The sequence below is a fragment of the Phasianus colchicus genome, chromosome 1 (assembly GCF_987193195.1).
Source record: "Phasianus colchicus chromosome 1, bPhaCol1.hap1.1, whole genome shotgun sequence".
Classification (NCBI taxonomy): Eukaryota; Metazoa; Chordata; class Aves; order Galliformes; family Phasianidae; genus Phasianus; species Phasianus colchicus.
This window is the reverse complement of record NC_143436.1, coordinates 116,480,197-116,500,694: the sequence shown is the minus strand read 5'-3', so window position 1 is coordinate 116,500,694 and position 20,498 is coordinate 116,480,197. Positions and strand designations below refer to the sequence as shown.

At 33.8% G+C, this 20,498-nt stretch overlaps 1 protein-coding gene across 12 annotated transcripts in view; it reads right to left on the bottom strand.

Annotated features, from left to right (window-relative positions):
* Nucleotides 1-20,498, bottom strand: part of DMD (dystrophin) — a 1,153,352-nt gene that overhangs the window by 607,883 nt on the left and 524,971 nt on the right. For all 12 annotated transcript variants that reach the window (XM_090124095.1, XM_090124041.1, XM_031599265.2 and 9 more), the window contains 4 exons: nucleotides 15,667-15,777; nucleotides 13,212-13,385; nucleotides 11,188-11,343; nucleotides 6,324-6,494 (listed from right to left, as the gene is read on the bottom strand). In XM_090124095.1, the coding sequence (XP_089980221.1) occupies nucleotides 6,324-6,494; nucleotides 11,188-11,343; nucleotides 13,212-13,385; nucleotides 15,667-15,777 (612 nt within the window). The remainder of the gene's footprint in view (nucleotides 1-6,323; nucleotides 6,495-11,187; nucleotides 11,344-13,211; nucleotides 13,386-15,666; nucleotides 15,778-20,498) is intronic.

Sequence of the window (20,498 nt, the reverse complement as noted above, 5' to 3'; positions counted from 1 at the left end):
GGAGAGGGTCCAGAGGAGGGCCACAAAGATGATCAGGGGACTGGAACACCTGCCCTATGAAGACAGGCTGAGGGAGCTGGGCTTGGTCAGCCTGGAGAAAAGAAGGCTGCAGGGTGACCTCATTGCAGCCTTTCAGTACCTAAAGGGAGCCTACAAACAGGAGGGGAGTCAACTCTTTGAAAGGGTTGATAACTGCAGGACGAGGGAAAATGGTTTTAAGTTGAGGGAGGGGAGATTTAGGTTGGATGTCAGGGGGAAGTTCTTTACAGAGAGAGTGGTGAGGTGCTGGAACAGGCTGCCCAGAGAGGTTATGGATGCTCCATCCCTGGAGGTGTTCAGGGCCAGATTGGGGCCCTGGGCAGCCTGGTCTAGCATTAAATGAGGAGGTTGGTGGCCCTTCATGTGGCAGGGGGGTTGGAGATTCATGATCCTTGAGGTCCCTTCCAACCCTGGCCATTCTGTGATTCTGTGATCTTTTCATTATATTCACCTGGGATTTTACTCAGTGAACTAAAATATTAAAATACTACTCATAGCATCTAAAAACCATACATATGTAGGGCGTATTTATTTCCATGGAAATGTCAGCAGATAGAAAGAGCACGACACTATTTGACTGATCAAATTCTCAGCTGAAAAACACCTTTTTCCACATAGTCAATGCCACTTGCTACGCATTTTTGCCAGAAATGAACAAGAAGCAGCATGTCACGCTCGTAAAAATATGCACCAGCAGAGGAGACCCGCTGTCACTATTGTCACATCTGAAATGCACCACCCGCCACCTCACTGTGCTCACATCTACTTGTTGGTCTCCACAAATGTTCAGCAAGCATTGATGAATGTCAATGGTGCACTTTTTTTTGTCAGGATGGAGGAATTTAATTCTACACCTTTGCTTCACAGGCACTTTCATGCGTCAGACTGCCCCTGTGCTGCCATCTGTGGCACAGCAATAAAATGGAATGGAATAATGGTGGGAAGGTTGGCACTTACTGCCATACTACCAGCATCAACCTCTGATATTGTGGGCCAACAGAATAACTTAGGAGTTATTACTTTCAGAGCAGCCCTCATTAAACACATAATACTGGGAAGGCATATAAAGTAATAAAACACATTAGTTCTTTAACAGCCTTTCCTTCATTCATCAGGCAGGTCACTGATCACAGAAGGAGATCAGGTCACTCCAGCAACCTGCCTTTTGGGAACTCATGCTGGCTAGGCCTGATCCCCACCATTCAAATTGCTTCGCAATTTCTATTAAATAGAATTCTGATATGTCTCATTGGAAGAAACTCCTTGTACTTTCACTTTTCTGAAGTAACAGTTATGGATATTTCGTACATACAGGATAACATAGCAGAAATTATCTGATCAAGAAAAAATGAATTCAGATTTCACTTAATTAAATCTTTCCTTAACTTTTAAAGATTTTATTTTATGTTATTTTATTTTTTATTTTTTTTTTCTCATGTATATTTCTCAGACAAATGCTGGCAGCATGCCTTAATTAAAATTAGGAAGCTGCATCACCACTGAAAGCCCAGGACCTGAACATTTCCCTAGAGAAATGGCATCTGGGTTCCCAAAATGCAGGAAAATTAAAGCAGACACACAGATTCCTCTTCCATGTTAAACATCTGCATGTATGGCATGCCTCAGGTGACCAATTTCTTATCTGCATCCTCGTAAAGCCAAAAGGAAGAAAGGAAAAAGGTAGCTGATAAGACTAGCTAAGCTTCTCTATACAAGTCCCTACCATCGAAGTCTCGGGAAAGAAACTGCAAAGTACAATAAGAGTTTTACTTTAGGAATAACAAATTCAGATGAGTTGAAACTCAGGAATACGTAGGATACTTTGCAGTGTTGAAAGATATGAAGACAAACCTTACTAAGAATTCATAAGAATAAGTTTTTAGTTGCATACAATAGTACCTTTATTTTACATACGGACCCACAGGATTATAGGATGAATCATTGTATAATTAAATGTAGCTATCTGTGCAGCAATAGGTTCTTAGCTCTCTTTCTAATTCCACGCTAGTGTGGGATACTCTTTATCCTCAAGTTTAGTAACAACTACTACAGCTGGTTTTTTTTGTTGTTGTTGTTTTTGTTTTGTTTTTTAATTGATGCCTCATCAGGAAGCAAAAAATCATAACCTCCTTTACATCATCAAAGACTAAATAGGAACAACTGATGGTTGAAAACAGAAGCCACATGGGATTTTTTTATTTTTTATTTTTTATTTTTTATTTTTTATTTTTATTTTATTTTATTTTATTTTATTTTATTTTATTTTATTTTATTTTATTTTATTTTATTTTATTTTATTTTATTTTATTTTTTTATTATTTTTTTTAAATGATACTATGATGAAGAGGGTTTCTGAGCAACAGTTCATAATGGCAAAACTGCTACATATCAAAGTAAACTGTTTCCCCACCCCCAAAGCAAATCACAACTGTGATTAAGTAAAAAGGATACTATTTTAATTTTCTATTAATTTAGATATGTATATTTAAAAATTCAAAATCAACAAAAGATAGAAGAAGTAGTCATATATGGCTCTACACAGCCTGTATATTGTGAACTACTCTAAAGCAACCTTAATTATTTAAATCTCTGTAAAAGAAATTACCTGGGTAGTTGAGCTCTCCTGGGTGAGATTACAGAATTAATCAGGAACTGACATTATGGTTCCTCAGGGGGCTGATTATACACATATACTTGTTTATTCACAGCACATCTTTTATTTTTTATTACATCCTGACCACTGACTATGAATCAGTTCAAACAATTTTCAGATCATTTCATTTCATGGATTTTATTGACAGGAAATACTTTGCTAAATGTGTTAGCTAATGTATTTCTGAGTACTTCAAGTCAACGTCACACTCACTAGTATTATATTCCCCAGCTGAAATATAACATTATAGCATTGGTAGAATTATACTGCTGATAGTGAGTGATAGAGAATCTTTCCTTGTGCTACCACCTGGCATTTCCTTATTGAGAACATGCTTTCCTGGCAATCAAATTCATATCAAACCAGCTCCCGATTAAAAGACAAATAAGCCCCACAATTATTAATGTCTTTTGTGATAAATGCATTCGCTAACTCAGTCGTCTAATTATAAATGGTTTCTTAATATACAATATTTAATGACTTTTTCCACTCCTATGTCATTTTTTCTTATCTACTACAACATAACTGAATTCAAGTGGAAAGATTTAGCTTGTCTCTGCTGAGCAAAAAGACACAACTTACAGCCTTCATTACATTGCCCATTTTTTTTCAAGTAACTCAGCTATCAATTTTTTGTTCTATCCTTAGAAAAACTCTAGATGTGCACAATTCCCCTCATGTAAAGATTATTATTTTTCATTAATGACATTTCCTACTCCTTTTTACTTCTGGATGTTTATACCTTGAAACAACATTCTCATGTTCACATTTTTTTTCTTCTAAGCTCTATAATTATCTTTGAAACTGTGAGTTCCCTTCATGTTTTAAAATACTTTGGTATTGAAAATTGATCAGAAATAAATTCAGTAATATATATAACTGTTTCCTTGTGCTGTAAAGATTATGGGTTCTCTGCCCAGTTGCAATGACTGCAGCACACATCCAATTTTCCGTTCATTCACACTACTGAATTTTCCTCTCTCTGTCTCCATTTTACATGTTAGTTTTCAGCATACTTTTCTAACAATGGCAATCTGCTGGGACTAATTCATCTTCTAGTGAATTTTGTTAGACATTTGGTTAATGTCTTCAGTAGCCCACTTACTCAGGAAGTCCAAAGCCCAAAGCTGTTACATTAATCAGATACTGTGATGCCCTGGTATGGGGACTGAATTATTAATGTACTATTTTGTACTATACTACACTGAAATCCACACAGAAGTATCAGTGGCATACTTGTTTGTGAATTCCTCAAAATGATTTTAAAGAGTTCATGTAACACACAACACTTCCTGCTACAGGGGGAGCAGATTATTTGTGCAAAAATATAATTATATCACATAATTTCAGTATGTATCTGGAAGGCTTGGATTTGCCACCAGTCTGTTGGATTGTTCAAAATTATTACTGTGCTTATATTTACAGGAATATTGATTTATATTCCCCTGCAGAGAATCAAACCTGAGAAAGGATTTATGAAAGATATGCAGTAAATACATACTTCAAGAAGAACTGTTTTCATACAAAGTTGTTTATCCTTATTTCAGTGATCAAGTGATTGAAGCAGAAGGGCTGAGGTAGTACATAAGACCAGACCCAAAAGAGAGATTTGTTCGAGCTGAAGCCAAAATCTGCTCATTACCAGTTTTATTTTTTGCAACCCTTCAGATGTAATTCCTTCATGAGAATTCACAATACTCTAGCATTTCTTAGGATTAGTAGGTTCATATGCTTGATATATTTTTCAAGTTAAAATTTCTCATTTTAACTACATTTTGTTACATGTTTTTATTATTAAAAAGTAAAATATGTACTTTTCATAGCAACACTGAGATGTAACAAAGACCTCCCACTGTGCAACTGTGCAGTTCATCAAACTTTATGTTCAAATTATGCAATTTCTGAAGAAATACATCTAACAGTTAAATGATATCAAAGACAAGTCTTTCCATTTAAGCTGCTGTTATATCCATCTGAATTAGCTTTCCTGAAGAGGTACCTACAAACATGCAGTTTACATTTCTGTTTTTGGAGAACTATACATAATAGTTCAGCATTATTAAACATTACTTTTTCTTCTATTCACTGTATAAATGGACTGACTATCTTGCAGCACAGTTAGGGGGCATTAAATTGATATGATTATCTAATATATCTCTTAAACAACTGCGACTTCATTATGTGTGATAAGATCACAATATCAAGCAGAAGTGATGAGAAGAACTGTGTAAGACTTGAAGCAAGTGAAAGTGGGAAAACAACAAACAGCAATGGGATTTTTATGGAACAAGGTTTTTGTCAAAGCAATAATAGTCAAAAAGTAATTGTAAGATAGTAAGAAGTGATCTTAACATATCTTTGGACACTACTTTTAAAGCACTCTTAGAGACTGAGGATAACAAAAAAATGATTCCATACCTCACCAAGAATTTGTAGGATTTTCTTTTTCTTGGTACCTGTTTCATAAATCATTGGTGTATTTCAAGGTTAAAGACACTAAGCTCGTAAGCTTGAAACAGGCAGTTAAAAACAAAACAGAAAAGAAACACACACAAAAAACCCCATAGAAAATACAAAGCTAATTGTACTCCAGTGTCTGAAACCACTACAGTCTTTTATGAAAGTCATAAAGTTGCCTGCACATTATTCATGACCGTATCTATATTGCATGTTGAAACCAGTAAGATGTTTAAAGTATTTTTCCTATTAAGCAGAGCTGAAGTGCTAATTTTTCACACACAGAAAAACAGTTTTACAGGTTATTGTTGTATTGTTTTGGAATCATATAACTGTACTTTTTCAAAACATCACTAGCTGCACATAATTCTTTGAAAATTTGAAGCTTTGAATTTTGATGAGTATGGTTTCCTCAAAAGCACAGCTTTTGGTATGTCTGTAAAATGATGGTTTGGTTTGCTTATGCTGTGAGTCAGAATGGATTTTCCTTATGTATACAGAATATAAACCAAATTAGCTAGTGTTGAATGATACTGAACTGTCTTAGTATTGCACACAGATATGCAGCTCAATGTAGCTCTTGCATCCCTTTGTGATTCCGTCAGATTCTTATCTATTTTGTGGCACACGTATTACATTTGAGGACAATTTCATTTTAGGATTTGCATTTTCACCTAAACTAAGAGTTCATAATAAGGTATTATTAAAGTATGAAATCCTTGGGGTAAAAATGAATGAGCCACAAAACAAGCAGGATAAGGAACCAAATATTCCTCCTCTTGGCTGCTATATGAACACACGGAACCTACAGATTTCTGACATCCTTATTCTATCTACTGGAACTTTTAGCCATAAGTAGAATGAGATGAGAGACAAGTGATCTCTGTTTACATGGATACTGGATGGAAAATCCAAAATACTCTTTGAAAAATGAAATTCTACTTCAAACTCATTTCAGGGAAGATTATTTCAGTATGAAGCAGAGTTGTGCTAGCATATACACATGGAGAGATTAAGATGCTTAAAACTTTTTTGAGCATTAGTGATTGCGATAATAACACAGCAGTTATAAAGTTCTGCTGATTAAAACTAGAATTTTTATTCCTTTTATCAAGCCTTCTTTAATATGCATAAACTGAGATGTATAAAGGTACAGTGTGTGTTACATTGTTACCTTGCCCCAGGCAATTTCAGCATCCAAATTGCTAGGCATCCCTTGCACAGCCGATCTCTTTGTCAATTCCACATCTGTTGCTGCAAGCCATTCTGTCAGAGAATTAATTTCTTTTCGTAGCTTCCGGGACAACTTCAAGCATTTCTCTAACTCTTGCTTTTTTTCTGTCACCTGTAGAAATAAAACAAGTGTTTCTTACCTCTGGTTTGATTATTTTTTTAGTATATTCTATCTGCCACTTTTACATAACTGAAAAATTTACGAGGCAAATTGCACTTGTAATATATACTTCTTTCTTAAGTTCTTGCAGTGTTTATTTTTGCTGTTAGCATGAAAATACATATATAAAAAAAAATGCAACCTCAAGTACCCACATGCAGTTCTGTTTGGTACTGACTAAAGATAATGCTTCTCAATTCCATATAAACCAATAAAAGAAAGGTGAATATACATTTCTAGAGAGTTACACAAGCACTTACTATGAGTAAGCCATATTAACACATTTCTTAAAGGAAGTGCAGTTCGTAGACTGTTATCCCAAGCTTCTGTTCAATTGTCCTCCATCTTCTGTCATAGTCCTCTTTCAATTTCAACTTCCTTATCCCCAGTTTGTTTTGCCATTTCTAGTTTCCTTAGAGAACCAGCTCTTGTTCACATTTCCCATAAGCCTATTAGTAGCTCAAGTCCCAGGGCACATCCCATGAATTTGACTGCTATTCTCTTACTTGGGAGTCTTTACTACAGACTTACCAGCAGCACTTCTATGCTTTACAGCACACTTTCCAACATGACCTACTTAAGTCATTACTCCACTAGTAGCTTCCAATCATCCAACTCCCCCCATTAACAACTTTGTCATCACAGGTTCTCGGTTAGGACTTTCATATGCCGAACATTTTGGATGTCAAGTAACATGGACAATACATATTTTATTTGTTAAGTTCTTTTAAGCACATTACATGGTACCTGCAAGAAAAGCTGAACGTTTGTCGTGTCTGTTCTGTATTACGTTTTCGTAAGCATTCTGAAGAATGAGGGAATACAACCTTCCCTGCAAGCCCCTCAGCACATTCAGAAAGAAAAGTAAATTTCTGAATACTTAAGAGAGCAGGCAGAAGAGTAAGTGAAGAGGTCTCACATGAAGAGCAGCACTACAACTGGACAGTACTTTAAATACTTTCACATATACCAAATTTATTAAATGAGACCTCAGAATTTACAGTTAGGACAAGAGGGAATCCCTAAGGAAGACAGTAAAACTCAGCTTTTTAGCTAAAGAAAGATTCACATAAGGGGAGCCTGGAGTTTACATATGCATTTCACCGCCTTTGAGGAACATTAATAATAGCTTTAAATAATGATTTGCATATACTTTGCAGAAATACAATGCAAAGTGCACTACCCTATGTGAGATTGCCTGTGTAAGAGAAACCACCTGGTATATTATAAAGGAAATTGCTGATATCTGCCCAAGCACAAAAATAATAGTTGTGCTGCTCTACACATCTCTAAATGCTGGATATTATATAAATGATATTACACTACTCCCATCTATGCTGCATATATCTGGAGGTTACAATTGCATCCGTTTCTGTTTGTACTTAAAACATAAAGATGTATTTCTAAAGAAAAATAGGAAATAGTGCCCTCTTAAGGCCTTCTGTTTCCTACAATGATACCAAACATTATATTTAAACTCTATAAACCTTCTCTATATTTTAAAACTATTTTAGCTATGTTAAATAGTTTACTTGCAAGACTCTTTAGCTGTAATTAATAAAAATGGGAGGAGTGGATACTTAAAGCAAAACAAAAGGTATTTAAAACCTTTTAGTAATATAGCTGAAGTTGAATAGCCAAATTCCTTTGCAGCAGTGTATTGTGGAGAATCATCTCACCTTCCAAGTGATGGTCTGTACAGCAGCAACACCTTTAGTAGAGCAGCAAGAATATGATTACTGCCATTTTGTTCTAGACAGTCTCTACTCTGCTGAATTAGCATAAAGATATTTGCAGTAGGGATGCTACAAACCCTATGTGACAGCTTCACAACTAACAAACTACTTAAGCTGTAACAGCTGTTCATGTGTACATATGCAGATATATATCTGTGACAGAGAGAATATGCACGAGGGAATGCAAGCACAAGCCTGGAATGTTTATCATAAATGCAATCTCTGCTCCATGATATTCAAATGACATTTTAGTTTCCTGTAATCTCATCTCAAACCTATGTACACTGAGGCCACTACTAAATTTTCAAAATTATTCATCATGCTTTCAGAGCATATGCAGCTAAAAAAGAAGGGCAAAACTCAACATTTTGAGTAGACAAAAGTCATTTACAGAAGTGAAAGAGGTTTAAGGTCTGATATTACCAGAGGAATTGATAGGAATTTATGTTCATATGTTCATGTGATAATAAGAAAAGTAAATAAAAAGAAACCTTTCCCCATCTATAAGGGAATTTCTAGGTTCAGTCTACAGTAATATCTAGTGATATCTAAAATATATAGAAAAACTCTACTGAGAGATGTGTGAAACTATTAGTAATTATTGTAATTTTCTGCCTTCTTGAGAGCACAACACTTCAGTACGTTTAAATTAAACCCATTTCACATCCCTAAGAATGTGCTTATTAAGGACTGGTTTAAATATGGGGGCCCTCCTGAAGCAGAATGTAGGAGACAATGCACATCAGTCTAAATGTGAAGAGTGTTTTTCTCCTCAGACTACTGATTTCAGTCATGGGACTTACTATCAATTATTACTACTATCAAGTTTTCCATAAAAAGAAAAGCTGTGGTTCTCCAAAATCAGCACAATCAATTAGGATTGAATATGGCTAAGTGATCAGTTCAGTTCTGTAATTCTTAGCCTTTGTGATCCTCTAAAAGCATTAACTACCATTATATGTTAAAGTAAATGTGGAAAATTAAATCTAGGACAACAGTGGTAAACAAAGCATTATGTATTTTTGAGAGACATTAATTAGTGGTGTTGTTCTCTTAGATCTCTAATGGCTTCCTAATGGCACATTTTTATCACTTCATTAGTTGAGAGGTCCCCTCTAATAATGGCACCTGCCTGCTGCAGTTATGTTGAATATAATGAAGGAAAAAATGCTGTAGTCCATTCTAAAATAATGGAGAAAACAAATGTATCATCTACTCTCAAATGGTAGCTATCCACACCTTAATGAAGCAGACTTTTCAGTCTTCTTTACGCTCAGAAAACTGATGTCTTTTAATATTTCCATTTTAAAGAGTGGCAGGGAACTGTTTTAATTCAGGACAGCTGTTGAGTGTTTTGTACTACGTTTTCCTTTGGATAACACCACATCTCTTCAAAGATCAACAGTTCTTACAGAGGACTGTACTTCATTAGCAGGCAATCTCTTCCACAGATAATGCAGAATCAGAATAAAAAGCCTTTAGAAATTGTCACTTTTTTTTTTATTATTTTATTTGGACTAATCTTGTTGATATTAGTTAGCAGTCTGTCTTTTCTATTGTCTATTTAAATCTTAGGGAAACTTTGTTTAAATGAAAACACTGTTCTTTTAGGAAGCATAGCAGCTTCTAACCATATATGAATTGATATATAAATAGATTATGTATAATAATACTTTTACACAAGGAAAGGCAATGCTCAGGAGATTAATAGCAACAGGTTCTAGAAGGTTGGTTACATAAAAATAATATATAATATAATTAATTAACATCATAAGGTAAAAGACCGACATTTAGAGATCTATCTACCTACCTACCTATATATATATATATATATATTTTTTTTTTTCTTTTAAGTGAAGCTGAAATAAGAGAATACTGGAAAGTAGTCATGTAGTCCTCCTAATTATACACTAAGAAATATTAAGTGGTCAAAAAGAGCACTGTATAAATATCAGACTATTTTTTTAAAGACTTTCCTAAAGAGTTCTATTTGAACTGCTTATACATTAATACTATTTATACATTCCTGATTATAGAGCTCAAAGGCACTGTTGTCCAACATGAAGAAATCTGAGGGCACCTATGTAACAGAGGATGACAAATAACAAAATTAAAAACAAAAAAAGACATGCTTGTTAATTTCTGAGACATAAAACAGTGGAACAGCTATTCCACACACTCATTAATAAACAATATTCTGTGTGGTTTATATACTAGGACACAACAACCAGGCGAGTCAGGGTTTTATAGATTTAAACCAGGAAACAGTTATGACAAGAACTGAATGTTATGTGTAGTTAAAGTCAAGAGTGCAGATGAAGCAAAGCAGAGAGCTACACAAATGCCTCCTGGGGAAAGCTGCAATAGCAAGAACTTTTGGTCAATAGATTTTTGGACAGCAATAAATAGAAACAAAATACATAATGATCTATACAACCAGAGGCAAAGGAAATGAAAAGTAGAATTCTCTCATTTATCAAGTAGTTCTTTAGGGGAAAAAATGTGAAAAAATCACAAAGAAAATCTAATTATTTTTCTAACTTGAAGTGTTTTGAAGTTAGTGTTTGTTTGAGGCATTATAAGGAAACAAGACCCCCTTCTAGCCAAAACAGAACAACAAAATTGGAGGAAAAAAGTAAGTAAAAAGTTTAAGGAAGTATAATTTTAAACTTAAACAAAGCAATTTTCTATTTCTCCAGAAGGTCTTTTTTTTTTTTTTTTTTACAGGACAACAGAATAGCCATTCTGACGATTGTCTTTGACTCTTTTCTTTCTACACCATTAAGAAAATGTGAAAACATTGAAAGTAACCAGTAAAAAAGAACATTAACTTACCATACCGAGATTATTCTTCACTTTTGTCAGTTAAAAAGAGAGCATAATTTTGTATTACAAAACATACAGCTTACCTTCGCACCCAATTCATTATATTGCAACTTCAAAGCTGTAAGCCTTTCATCCAGCTCCTTTGGGTTCTCTGTCTGCTGCTTTTGAACAATCTGCCTCCCAGTTTTTATCACTGTTTCTACTTCGGACTTCACCTCACTCAGGCTTTTATATAATTTCTAATCAAACAGAAATATGAAAGAGAAACACCCCTATTAAAATAAGCAAAAAAGAAAAGACTATTGAAGCTAATACAAAGATGCAATAGAATTCTTCGTATTGTTTGCTGCATAAAAAACATCATTACATGACTGAGCACCATTCACTCCTATTTGAAAACTAGAAGAGCTGAGAGTGCTCAGCAGATAGCACCTGCTGTATTTGACCTAAGGGTGGAGAAAATTCACCCTGAGTGTGTATGTATAAAGTATATACAGAACTTTATGAAAAAAATCCATCACTTTTTCTATTTTTTTTTCTTTTTTTTTTCCAGAAATTAAATTACAAGATTCAGAACAACCTGTCATTACTCATACTGACCAAGCACCCATCTAGGTCAATACAGAAGGAATATGAGGTTCTCCAGTTGCAGAACAGAAACACCCTGCAGCCCAGGAGAGGCCCATGGAGAAGAAGGCTGTCCCCTTGCAGCCCACAAACACCATGCAGAGCAGACCTCTGTGTGCAGCCATGATGCAAGAGCCCATGGGGCAGCAGTGGTTGTGGCCTGAACGTGGATAATATGACTACATTTTTTTTAAAATGAGTATTATGAGATTTGTTGTAGAGAAAGATGTTCAATAAACACATCCTTAGAGCATGAAAGTTATGGGGCTGAAAAAGCTAACTGCTTAGTGAAACTAATTAGTACAGGGATTCAAAATATCATGCTGTTCTTAAAAAAATATGAATTCAAGGGCAATTGCATTTAAGTAAAACCCAGTAAATAACGAAGCAGCATCAACTTGTTCCATGCTTATTTTTTAATTTCAATTCTTACATTTAGATCTGAAAGAGGATAAGGGAGAAAAACTGTCTTCAGGCATGCTGAAGTGTGAGAAACAAACAAACAAACAAACAACGCTGCAAATATATGATTGCTCTGATATTTGCTGTTAAAATCTCCATTTTACTATTGTCGTCACAATGTTCAACTTTATCTCTACTTTTTTAATGCGATTAATACAGATTTTCTTCATATTCTTTGGGACATATACAGGTCTTTTACCCTTGTACCATAAAAAAGTCAGGGCAAGACAACTCATGAAAGCTGTGCTGGGAATACCAGTGGTATCTGTATGTTTTCCATTTCCCGACTGGAATAAATTCAATGCATTATAACACTCCTGGTTATATCATGGGGTTTCATGACTGTAGCACATTGTGAGAAATACAGCCCACCCAGGAAGAGAAACTCATATGCACTATTGGAAGGGGGGATTAGAAAATTAGAAAATGTCCCCAAGTTGTATTTTGATATAGTTAAAGTCCATAGCCATTGTTCACTAAAATTAGAATGTTTTAATTTATTTATTTATTTATTTATTTTACAATTTAGTGATTGATACTTTTTTTTTTTTTTTTTTTTATCTTGAATTTCAGGTAACATTCAGTAATCATTAGCTTAACTTAACTTAAATTTTCAAAGATTTTCATTCATGAATGTACCCCATGTTTCTTTGCCATGGTAGGAGAAGACAATACCATGTTACTTTAAGACTGCTAAAGCTATTTCACCATGCAAAATTTCAAAGTGAACACAGTTTTAAGTGTATAAATATTCTTCTAATTTCATTTCCATTTTAGTTAAGTTGAACAAGAAGGATAAATCTCTTTTCTCTGTTCTCCCGCCCTTCTAACCTCCAGTCTCCAACTCTCCTGAAAATTGTCCATTACCTAAACTGGTTCCTATTACTTTTGTTGCATAACTTTCCTCTTAATTTTTTCTCAGATTCTTAATATCTCTCACAAAGTTATATTGAAATGATCACAGCAAATACTTTACATTTGGAGGACAAAATAGACAGGAAACATTTTATGTATTTACCATGCAGTGGTCCAAATGTGACTGTACTACTTCCTGCTCAACACTCTTCGTCTCCAACTTGGGCACTTGCAACTTCACTTCATCTAAAATTCTTTTGCATTCTTGTAGACGCTGTTCAAAATTAGCTGGTTTCTGAAACAAGCGGAACTTCATGGAGACATCCTGCAGCTTTTTCTGAAAAGTAAAGAGGAGTGAGTAGCAGATGTGAAATGACATCAACATTGAAGACAATTCTTGGATCCATTCCATGATGCTTAGAATCCATTATCAATCAGCACAGCTTTTCATTCAAACGTCTGAAATCTTTTGGGGAAAATACCAGCAGCAGAGAATCTTGATTTCCATGGGAAGAAAAAATTCTTACATAATCCAGGGTACTGTATGCAGCACAGCCAATGTCAAAGGAGCCTGCATACTAGACTGAAGAAAGGGAAGGTTTTCATATTTTACAATATGTATAATGTCGGAGGTGGGGAGAAAATGTAGGTTTAATGGCTTGAGTATAATACAAAGAGATCCAGAGTGGATGCTCATCAGCTCTCAACCATGCTTCTTCTTCTTGCTATTAGCATCTCTTTTAGTCCCTCAAATAAACCCAAGTAAAGTTGCCGGACAGTAAGTAGGCCTAGCACAAAAAATGAGATTTAAAGTATAAAATTGATTTATATTTCAATTAAAAAAATCATAATGTAGAATAAGAAGAAATTAATCTGAAGGCAAAAAAATCTGACAAGCATGGCTTCTAATTTCAAAATTTTCAGAATTGGATATCTTTGTCAGTAAGTTATATTGTTCACTTATGTGATCATCAGGGGAAAGGAAAATTATGAGAAATTAAACAAGGAAAGGACATCTTAATTACCTACAAGAGCAAGAACTACCTGTTCATCTTTACGAGTATAGAGCAAACTATTAGTAAGGTAAGTTTTTCTACTGTTTGAAAAATAGAAGATCATTGAGAAAAGGATAATTAAATAGGAATTCAGCATTTGAAAACACTCTTCTGATATTTTGTCTTCAAATCTTGGACACTCTATACGAATACATTTTTTTCTGTACTATACAAATTTGAAAAGAACTGTAATAAAGAACAGAATCAGGGTTTAAATAGAAACATAGCATTTGTAAAAATTAGCATAATTTTTGAAAAAGGAGATCATGTTTCACCTATTTGTTAGAATTCTGTGAAGGAGTTAGGAATTGCACTCTTACATTAGTGAAAGACTACAGTGTAGTGGGTACTACAGAAAACTCAGATTTCCAACACTTCCTTCCAACTACATTCCTTGTTAAACGTTCTTAATTAAACTGAGATCCAATTGGCTAAGAAAGGAAGTATTTCCCTTAATAAATAAGTGAACAAATTGGAATAGGAAAAAAAAGATTTGGAATGAATGGTCTCACATTTTTTCGGAGTGTTTGCATACACTAAATTCATAGTTAATTAGTTTTTCATTTTCTTGTGATAGTTCAGCTTGATGAAGATGAAATCATGTGGGAAGGCTGCAATGCCCTATCACTATCTGTTACTATTTATGGTGATCAATATATTAAACATGACCTTGAAAACAGAGAGAAATATGTTATTAGTGGTAGAGAAAAATCACTGAAGGATTGCACAGCACTGCATACATGTTAAATATATATATATATATATTATTTCATACGGATTAAATTATGTAATGCACATGACAAAAGAAAATCAACCATCCAACAAGAAGCTATACTTTTTTATGTAACTAATAGTAACTAATATCTATACCATCTATAGCACTCTCACTCATGCTATAATGGATAACTATAATAGATTCATTAAATACTTATTAAGTCCAACAATTTTAAGGAAATATCAGATGAAACCAAAAAAGCAAAGTGGATATTTGGACTGATTTGGAATACAAAGAACAAAAGAGAAAATTCTTGTCACGGTATAACAGCTGTTGCACAAAGCTATACTGTGTTCAAACATTCTGTGAATTTTGAACCATTCATCTCAAAAAACAACCTGTAAAAATAGAAAATGCATAACGAAGAATGACAGAGCAATCAAAACTGCATGTCTCAAGGTCTCACTGTAATCTAAACATACTACTGGAAAAGAGACAACCAAGGGCCAGTAAAACAAGAGGAATGCCAAACATCGAACTACAAATGCATACTATCTGTACATACAATCACTAGGAATTAGTAATGTGATATTGGAAGGATGTTCATACAAGTTAGTTAAGCAACTCTGTCCTAGAACTGTTACCAACTAGACAGATAGGCTGCAATGGAAAAATAGGCAATAAAAAGGTATGAATTAAATGTTTTCTTCTTTCTGATTTCCTGATTAGAAAGGAGTAGCTAAAACATAAGAAACACTTTAGTAATATTTCACAGTATAGTAACAATATTACTAAGGCTGTCTGTTTGCCTAATTGAAGAAAAGATGTTGGAAATAAAATATGCATACCTGTGCCACATCAATTTGGGAAAGAACTCTTTTTGCAGATTCTTTGCCTCGGTTTCGTTTCTTCATTTCTTCCAAACTAATCTCGTGGCTTGTTAATTCAGACTGTATTTTCTATTGAAGAACAAAAAATATAGTCAGAAGCGTTTCAAGAAAATGTTTATCTTGTTAACATTATTTGGAATAGTTGATTTGGAAGCATATAAAAATAATAATAATATGCTATATTCTGGATAACTAGAGGAATTTTTTCAGTGAATTACTTGTTCGTTGCCCTGTACTTTATTCAGTTTAGTTTCTCTTGATCCCAATCTCCTACACAAGCATATAGCTCTCTGATGTGGAAAAGATGATGTAATATTACTCAGACAATTTTAAAGAAACTGCAAGCAAAAAATATAGATTTCTTTCTTCTGAAGGAAAGCAACAGTTTTCACTGGGAAAAAAATCAAAAATTAATCATAGAAAATAAAAACACAAACAGAAAAGTGATTTACTTTTTGTTTGTTTGTTTGTTTATAGTTCATTATTTTCATATTATCGTCCAGTAAATTGACAGAAATCTGATTGAAGTATCCTGTACACGTAACATCTTCACCTGGCACAGTTGTTCCATATCTAAATCAGTATGCAATTTATGATGCATTACTGAACTAGAATCTATGATCAGTATCTGCAGATACAGCAAATGCAATTGGATGTGTAGTTCACTGATGCAGTAATTCCATTCATTTTCACACACACCGTTCTGTTTTCTCTTCTGGATAATCAGTGTACAACCAAGTCACTAAAAGAAAAAATATCAGCCTTATTGGCTCACCATAAATCAAACTTAAGAAAAAACAATTAGTGTTGGCTAGTACAGTGTGGTAGAAAGGAATTCACATACTGCATACAAACACAACATACTTCAGATAAATATACATATTTTTATGTTGAAATAGTTAAAAAAATGATAATCTGATATTAGCAGAATTGCTGGAAAAGTACTGCTGAGAGCAATTACCTTACAAAATAAAGACCTGATATTTCTCTACACAAAAAAGTGATTTTAGATTTAACGTTTTTCTGTCTACAGTATTCCAGTATAAAGAAACAAAAATCTAACTATAAATGTAAACATACACACATACATTTATCTTATACTCAAGTAATTGGTGATATATGAAAACTGTAGTGAAAAGTATTATAATTAGTTATGCAAATTAAGAAAAGGAGTATTTTTATTTATTTATTTATTTATTTTTATGTCTTGGAAGTTGGAACTGCATATACAAGGAAGAAGCAAGCCTAACTGTTATTAAAATATATTACATCACAACTCATATTTCAACTGTTTTCTTCAGCAACTTATCAATTAATTTGTTGTATTATCTAGTTTACTTTGGTCAACCTCAGAATCAATCTGGAAAGCCTACAACTGGACAATTCTCATCTGAAAAGGTCAGAACAGCCCAATACAGATAAGTAACAGGTATTATGGGATATTGCACGGAAATCGTTGTCTTACACTTTTTGTTTGTTTGTTTGTTTTAATTGCTCTGCAGAAGAGAGAAGAAACATTACCAACCCTGACCTAAAAATATGGAATTAGAGAGGAAAAAACATCATGGAAAAACTTGAAAGATAACTAGTACAGTTTATATCATGAAAAGATTTTCTGTACTTGCCACTGCTGTCCACAGTCTTAGCAGAAAGATTAAATCAGTCCTGAATACAAGACAGTTCGTAACACCTGCCTGTGATGCCCTTGTTCATGCAATTTTGACACAATCATTTATTTTATTTTAATGAATTTTTGACTCACAGATTTATTCAACAGATTTCTTCTAAATGTTCATACAAAACAACTAAGTTTCATTTCTAACATTCCCATCTCTGCTTTCCTCACTGGTTCCTGTCCATTTTGTAAAATCTTTGCAGCAAAAACGGCTGTCATTTCTCGAATATCACAACACAGTATAGTACATGTAACTAATGAATGCAACTGTAATTAAATCATCCTGTCCTACAGGTAAAGATGTTCATTTTCCATCACTGTTCGGCATTCTTCTCAGGTACATCATTAATTTGTATCCATCTATCTGTATATACATACATATATACATATATAAATAATCATATTCAGAAGACCAAATGCGTAGTGCCATTAGAAGTACTTGCAGATGAAAATACTTGCAGATGAAAACAAACAAACAAACAACAGAGACTTGGTGTTATAGCCAGTTGGAAAACGCTACCTATCTTGAATTAGAGAAAGGGCAAAAAAAATCACTATTTATCTCACTTGAAAGTTGAGAGAATGTCACAAATCTATCTGCAAACTTGTGCTTCTAGAACAGCATTTGGAAAAAATGCTAACAAGGCATACAAACAAACTCTGTAACAATATTTGCAAGAAAAGGCTTGATAGTACAATCAATGTTGAAGAAACTACTCTAGGAAAATAGCTAACAGTTCCAATTTATTTAGTATCACAAATTACAATAAATTTTGAAAACATTCAATTAAACATTATAGAGATTCCTTTCCCATGTGAGGGATACCATTTTTCATCCAGAACTTCAGAAAACTTCTTGTCTGTTTTGTCTGACCTTAAGAAAGAAGAAATATGTTGACTGTAATTTCATGAATGTGGCACAATCACAAGAGGTGTGTATTATACTGCATGTCATCCTCCAAAATGTCTTAATTTCACACTGATTGACAACACTGTATTTTATACTGATTGCCAGAAATCTATTAACACAATATTGTGTTAATCCAGTCAATACTGACTATGCTGGCATGATCAGCATATTATTCAATTTTCAAAAGAACTTACTGAATAATGTTTAAATACTAGTTCCTAATTTGTTTTTAGCCTCATCTTCTACATGTGACTGAACAAAGTAATTCTCAACATTTACAGAGCAGAGTAGATGAAAATGTTTAACATTAAACATTTTACTTTATAAATAACTGTGATATCTTCATCTCACAACTCAAGTCTGAAGATAATTATGTATGGCATTACTTTCATCAAGTAATACACCATTGAGTTAAAAAACCTCTGGCATTATAGTTTCATATAAACTTGTTTGACCACAGCATGATGACATTTTAGTAACAGATTAATAACCATTGTTATTTAGAAAACACTGTGTACTACTTATGACTATTGAAATGAAATTATTCAAGGAGTTTATTGGAAAGACAAAGTCTGGTATTTTTGTTTCCTGAGAAACACAGTGTCCACTCATCTTCTACGCTGCATTTTACTTATGTCTACAGGGACAACAACAGACAAGTTATTTGTCACATTCGGATGAGAAATGAGATAATTATTATTTTCTTTCCCACAATACCAAAAAAAGTCATCTCTCAGACTCAAGAGCAGCACAATGTGTAGATTTTCTCTCCCCACCAGAAGTTAATAACAAAGCTCCAAATAATTATCTTGAAAATACTTTGTCAAATAAATTTAATATTTTCAGTTCAGATTTATTTTTTCTTATCAGCTACAGAGTACTTGTATCGACAACTAGGAAGTTCCTATGATGATTTCCTTCCTTGTATTTTCTCAATATATTTAGAGAAATGAAAGAGACCATAGTAGGGATGTTGAGATCATATCAAGTATACAAACAAATCTGTTATATTCTTTTAGGCCTAACCTCTCTCCAGCTTTTAGTTTTTTCCTTTTTCTTTTTTCAAATCATTACAGCCTGAGGAATCTGAATTGATTTATTTGCATGGCTGTTGTAGATCTTTTTTATCTGAATATATCATCTTTAGTTGCCCTCATAGTGAATCAGTAAGGAGAAACTGCCGGGTAGTAGTGACTCTCAAGCATTAAATTCACAGTGCCACATGGTGGTGTAAGAAGCACATGGAATTTACATTCAAAACTGATCCACAAAAGTTAAGTAGCACATATTTAACTCTGAAGACTTCTCTTTCTTTCTGAATAAATTGATCATTTAATTTAAAAAGAGGAGCAAAGCATAATTCCATTTGCTCAGATTAACTGCTGATCAGCTCAACCAAAGATTATTCTTCCTATCGAAGTTCTCCATTGATCTGAATTTTTGAAGAAAACGAGGAGATACATAAAGCTTCCCAATCTTTAACAGGTTTATTATTATTATTATTATTATTATTATTATTATTATTATTATTATTATTACTTCTCCCAGATGCTCTTTTAGAAATACTAGACATACTGCAGAACAGTTTGCTAAATCTCTTAGCAAGGATAAACTGAACTCTGCCCAGAAATCAGCAAAATTGACTGAAAGATTCCCATTCCAGCTGTGCAGACAATATTGTAGGATGCCTTATACTAATCTGCTGTTCTCAACTCCACAAGAGAGCTGCACCAGCAGATGCTTCACAGGAGATGTGCCACTGGCTAGCAGAACCATTCACTAATTGAACAGCTCAGAATATTTACCTGTGTAAACTTGATTGTATATTCCCTTCTCCCCTAAGGATTTTAAAGAATTTCACAACTGAACTTCAAAGATCTTCAATATTTGCATTAAATTTGTTCACTTGTTAATTCAGTATTTTTCATTAGGTTCTACTTGCATCTAAAATAAAAACATGAAAGCGAAAAAGACAGCAGCTTCTATGCTGCTTTTCCCCACAGTGGATATAATATAATCAGGTGAATTCAACATCAGACAACAAAATCTCAAGAATAAAAGCAAGTTCTACAAAAGCAATCAGATGAAATTATCCCATGACAAAGTGTGCTAATTTAGGGTGTTTGAGTTTTATGTTGCTTTAGTTGTTGAAGTTCTGAATTAATTCCTCTGACACAGCCTGTGATGATTGCCAATTTTCTATTT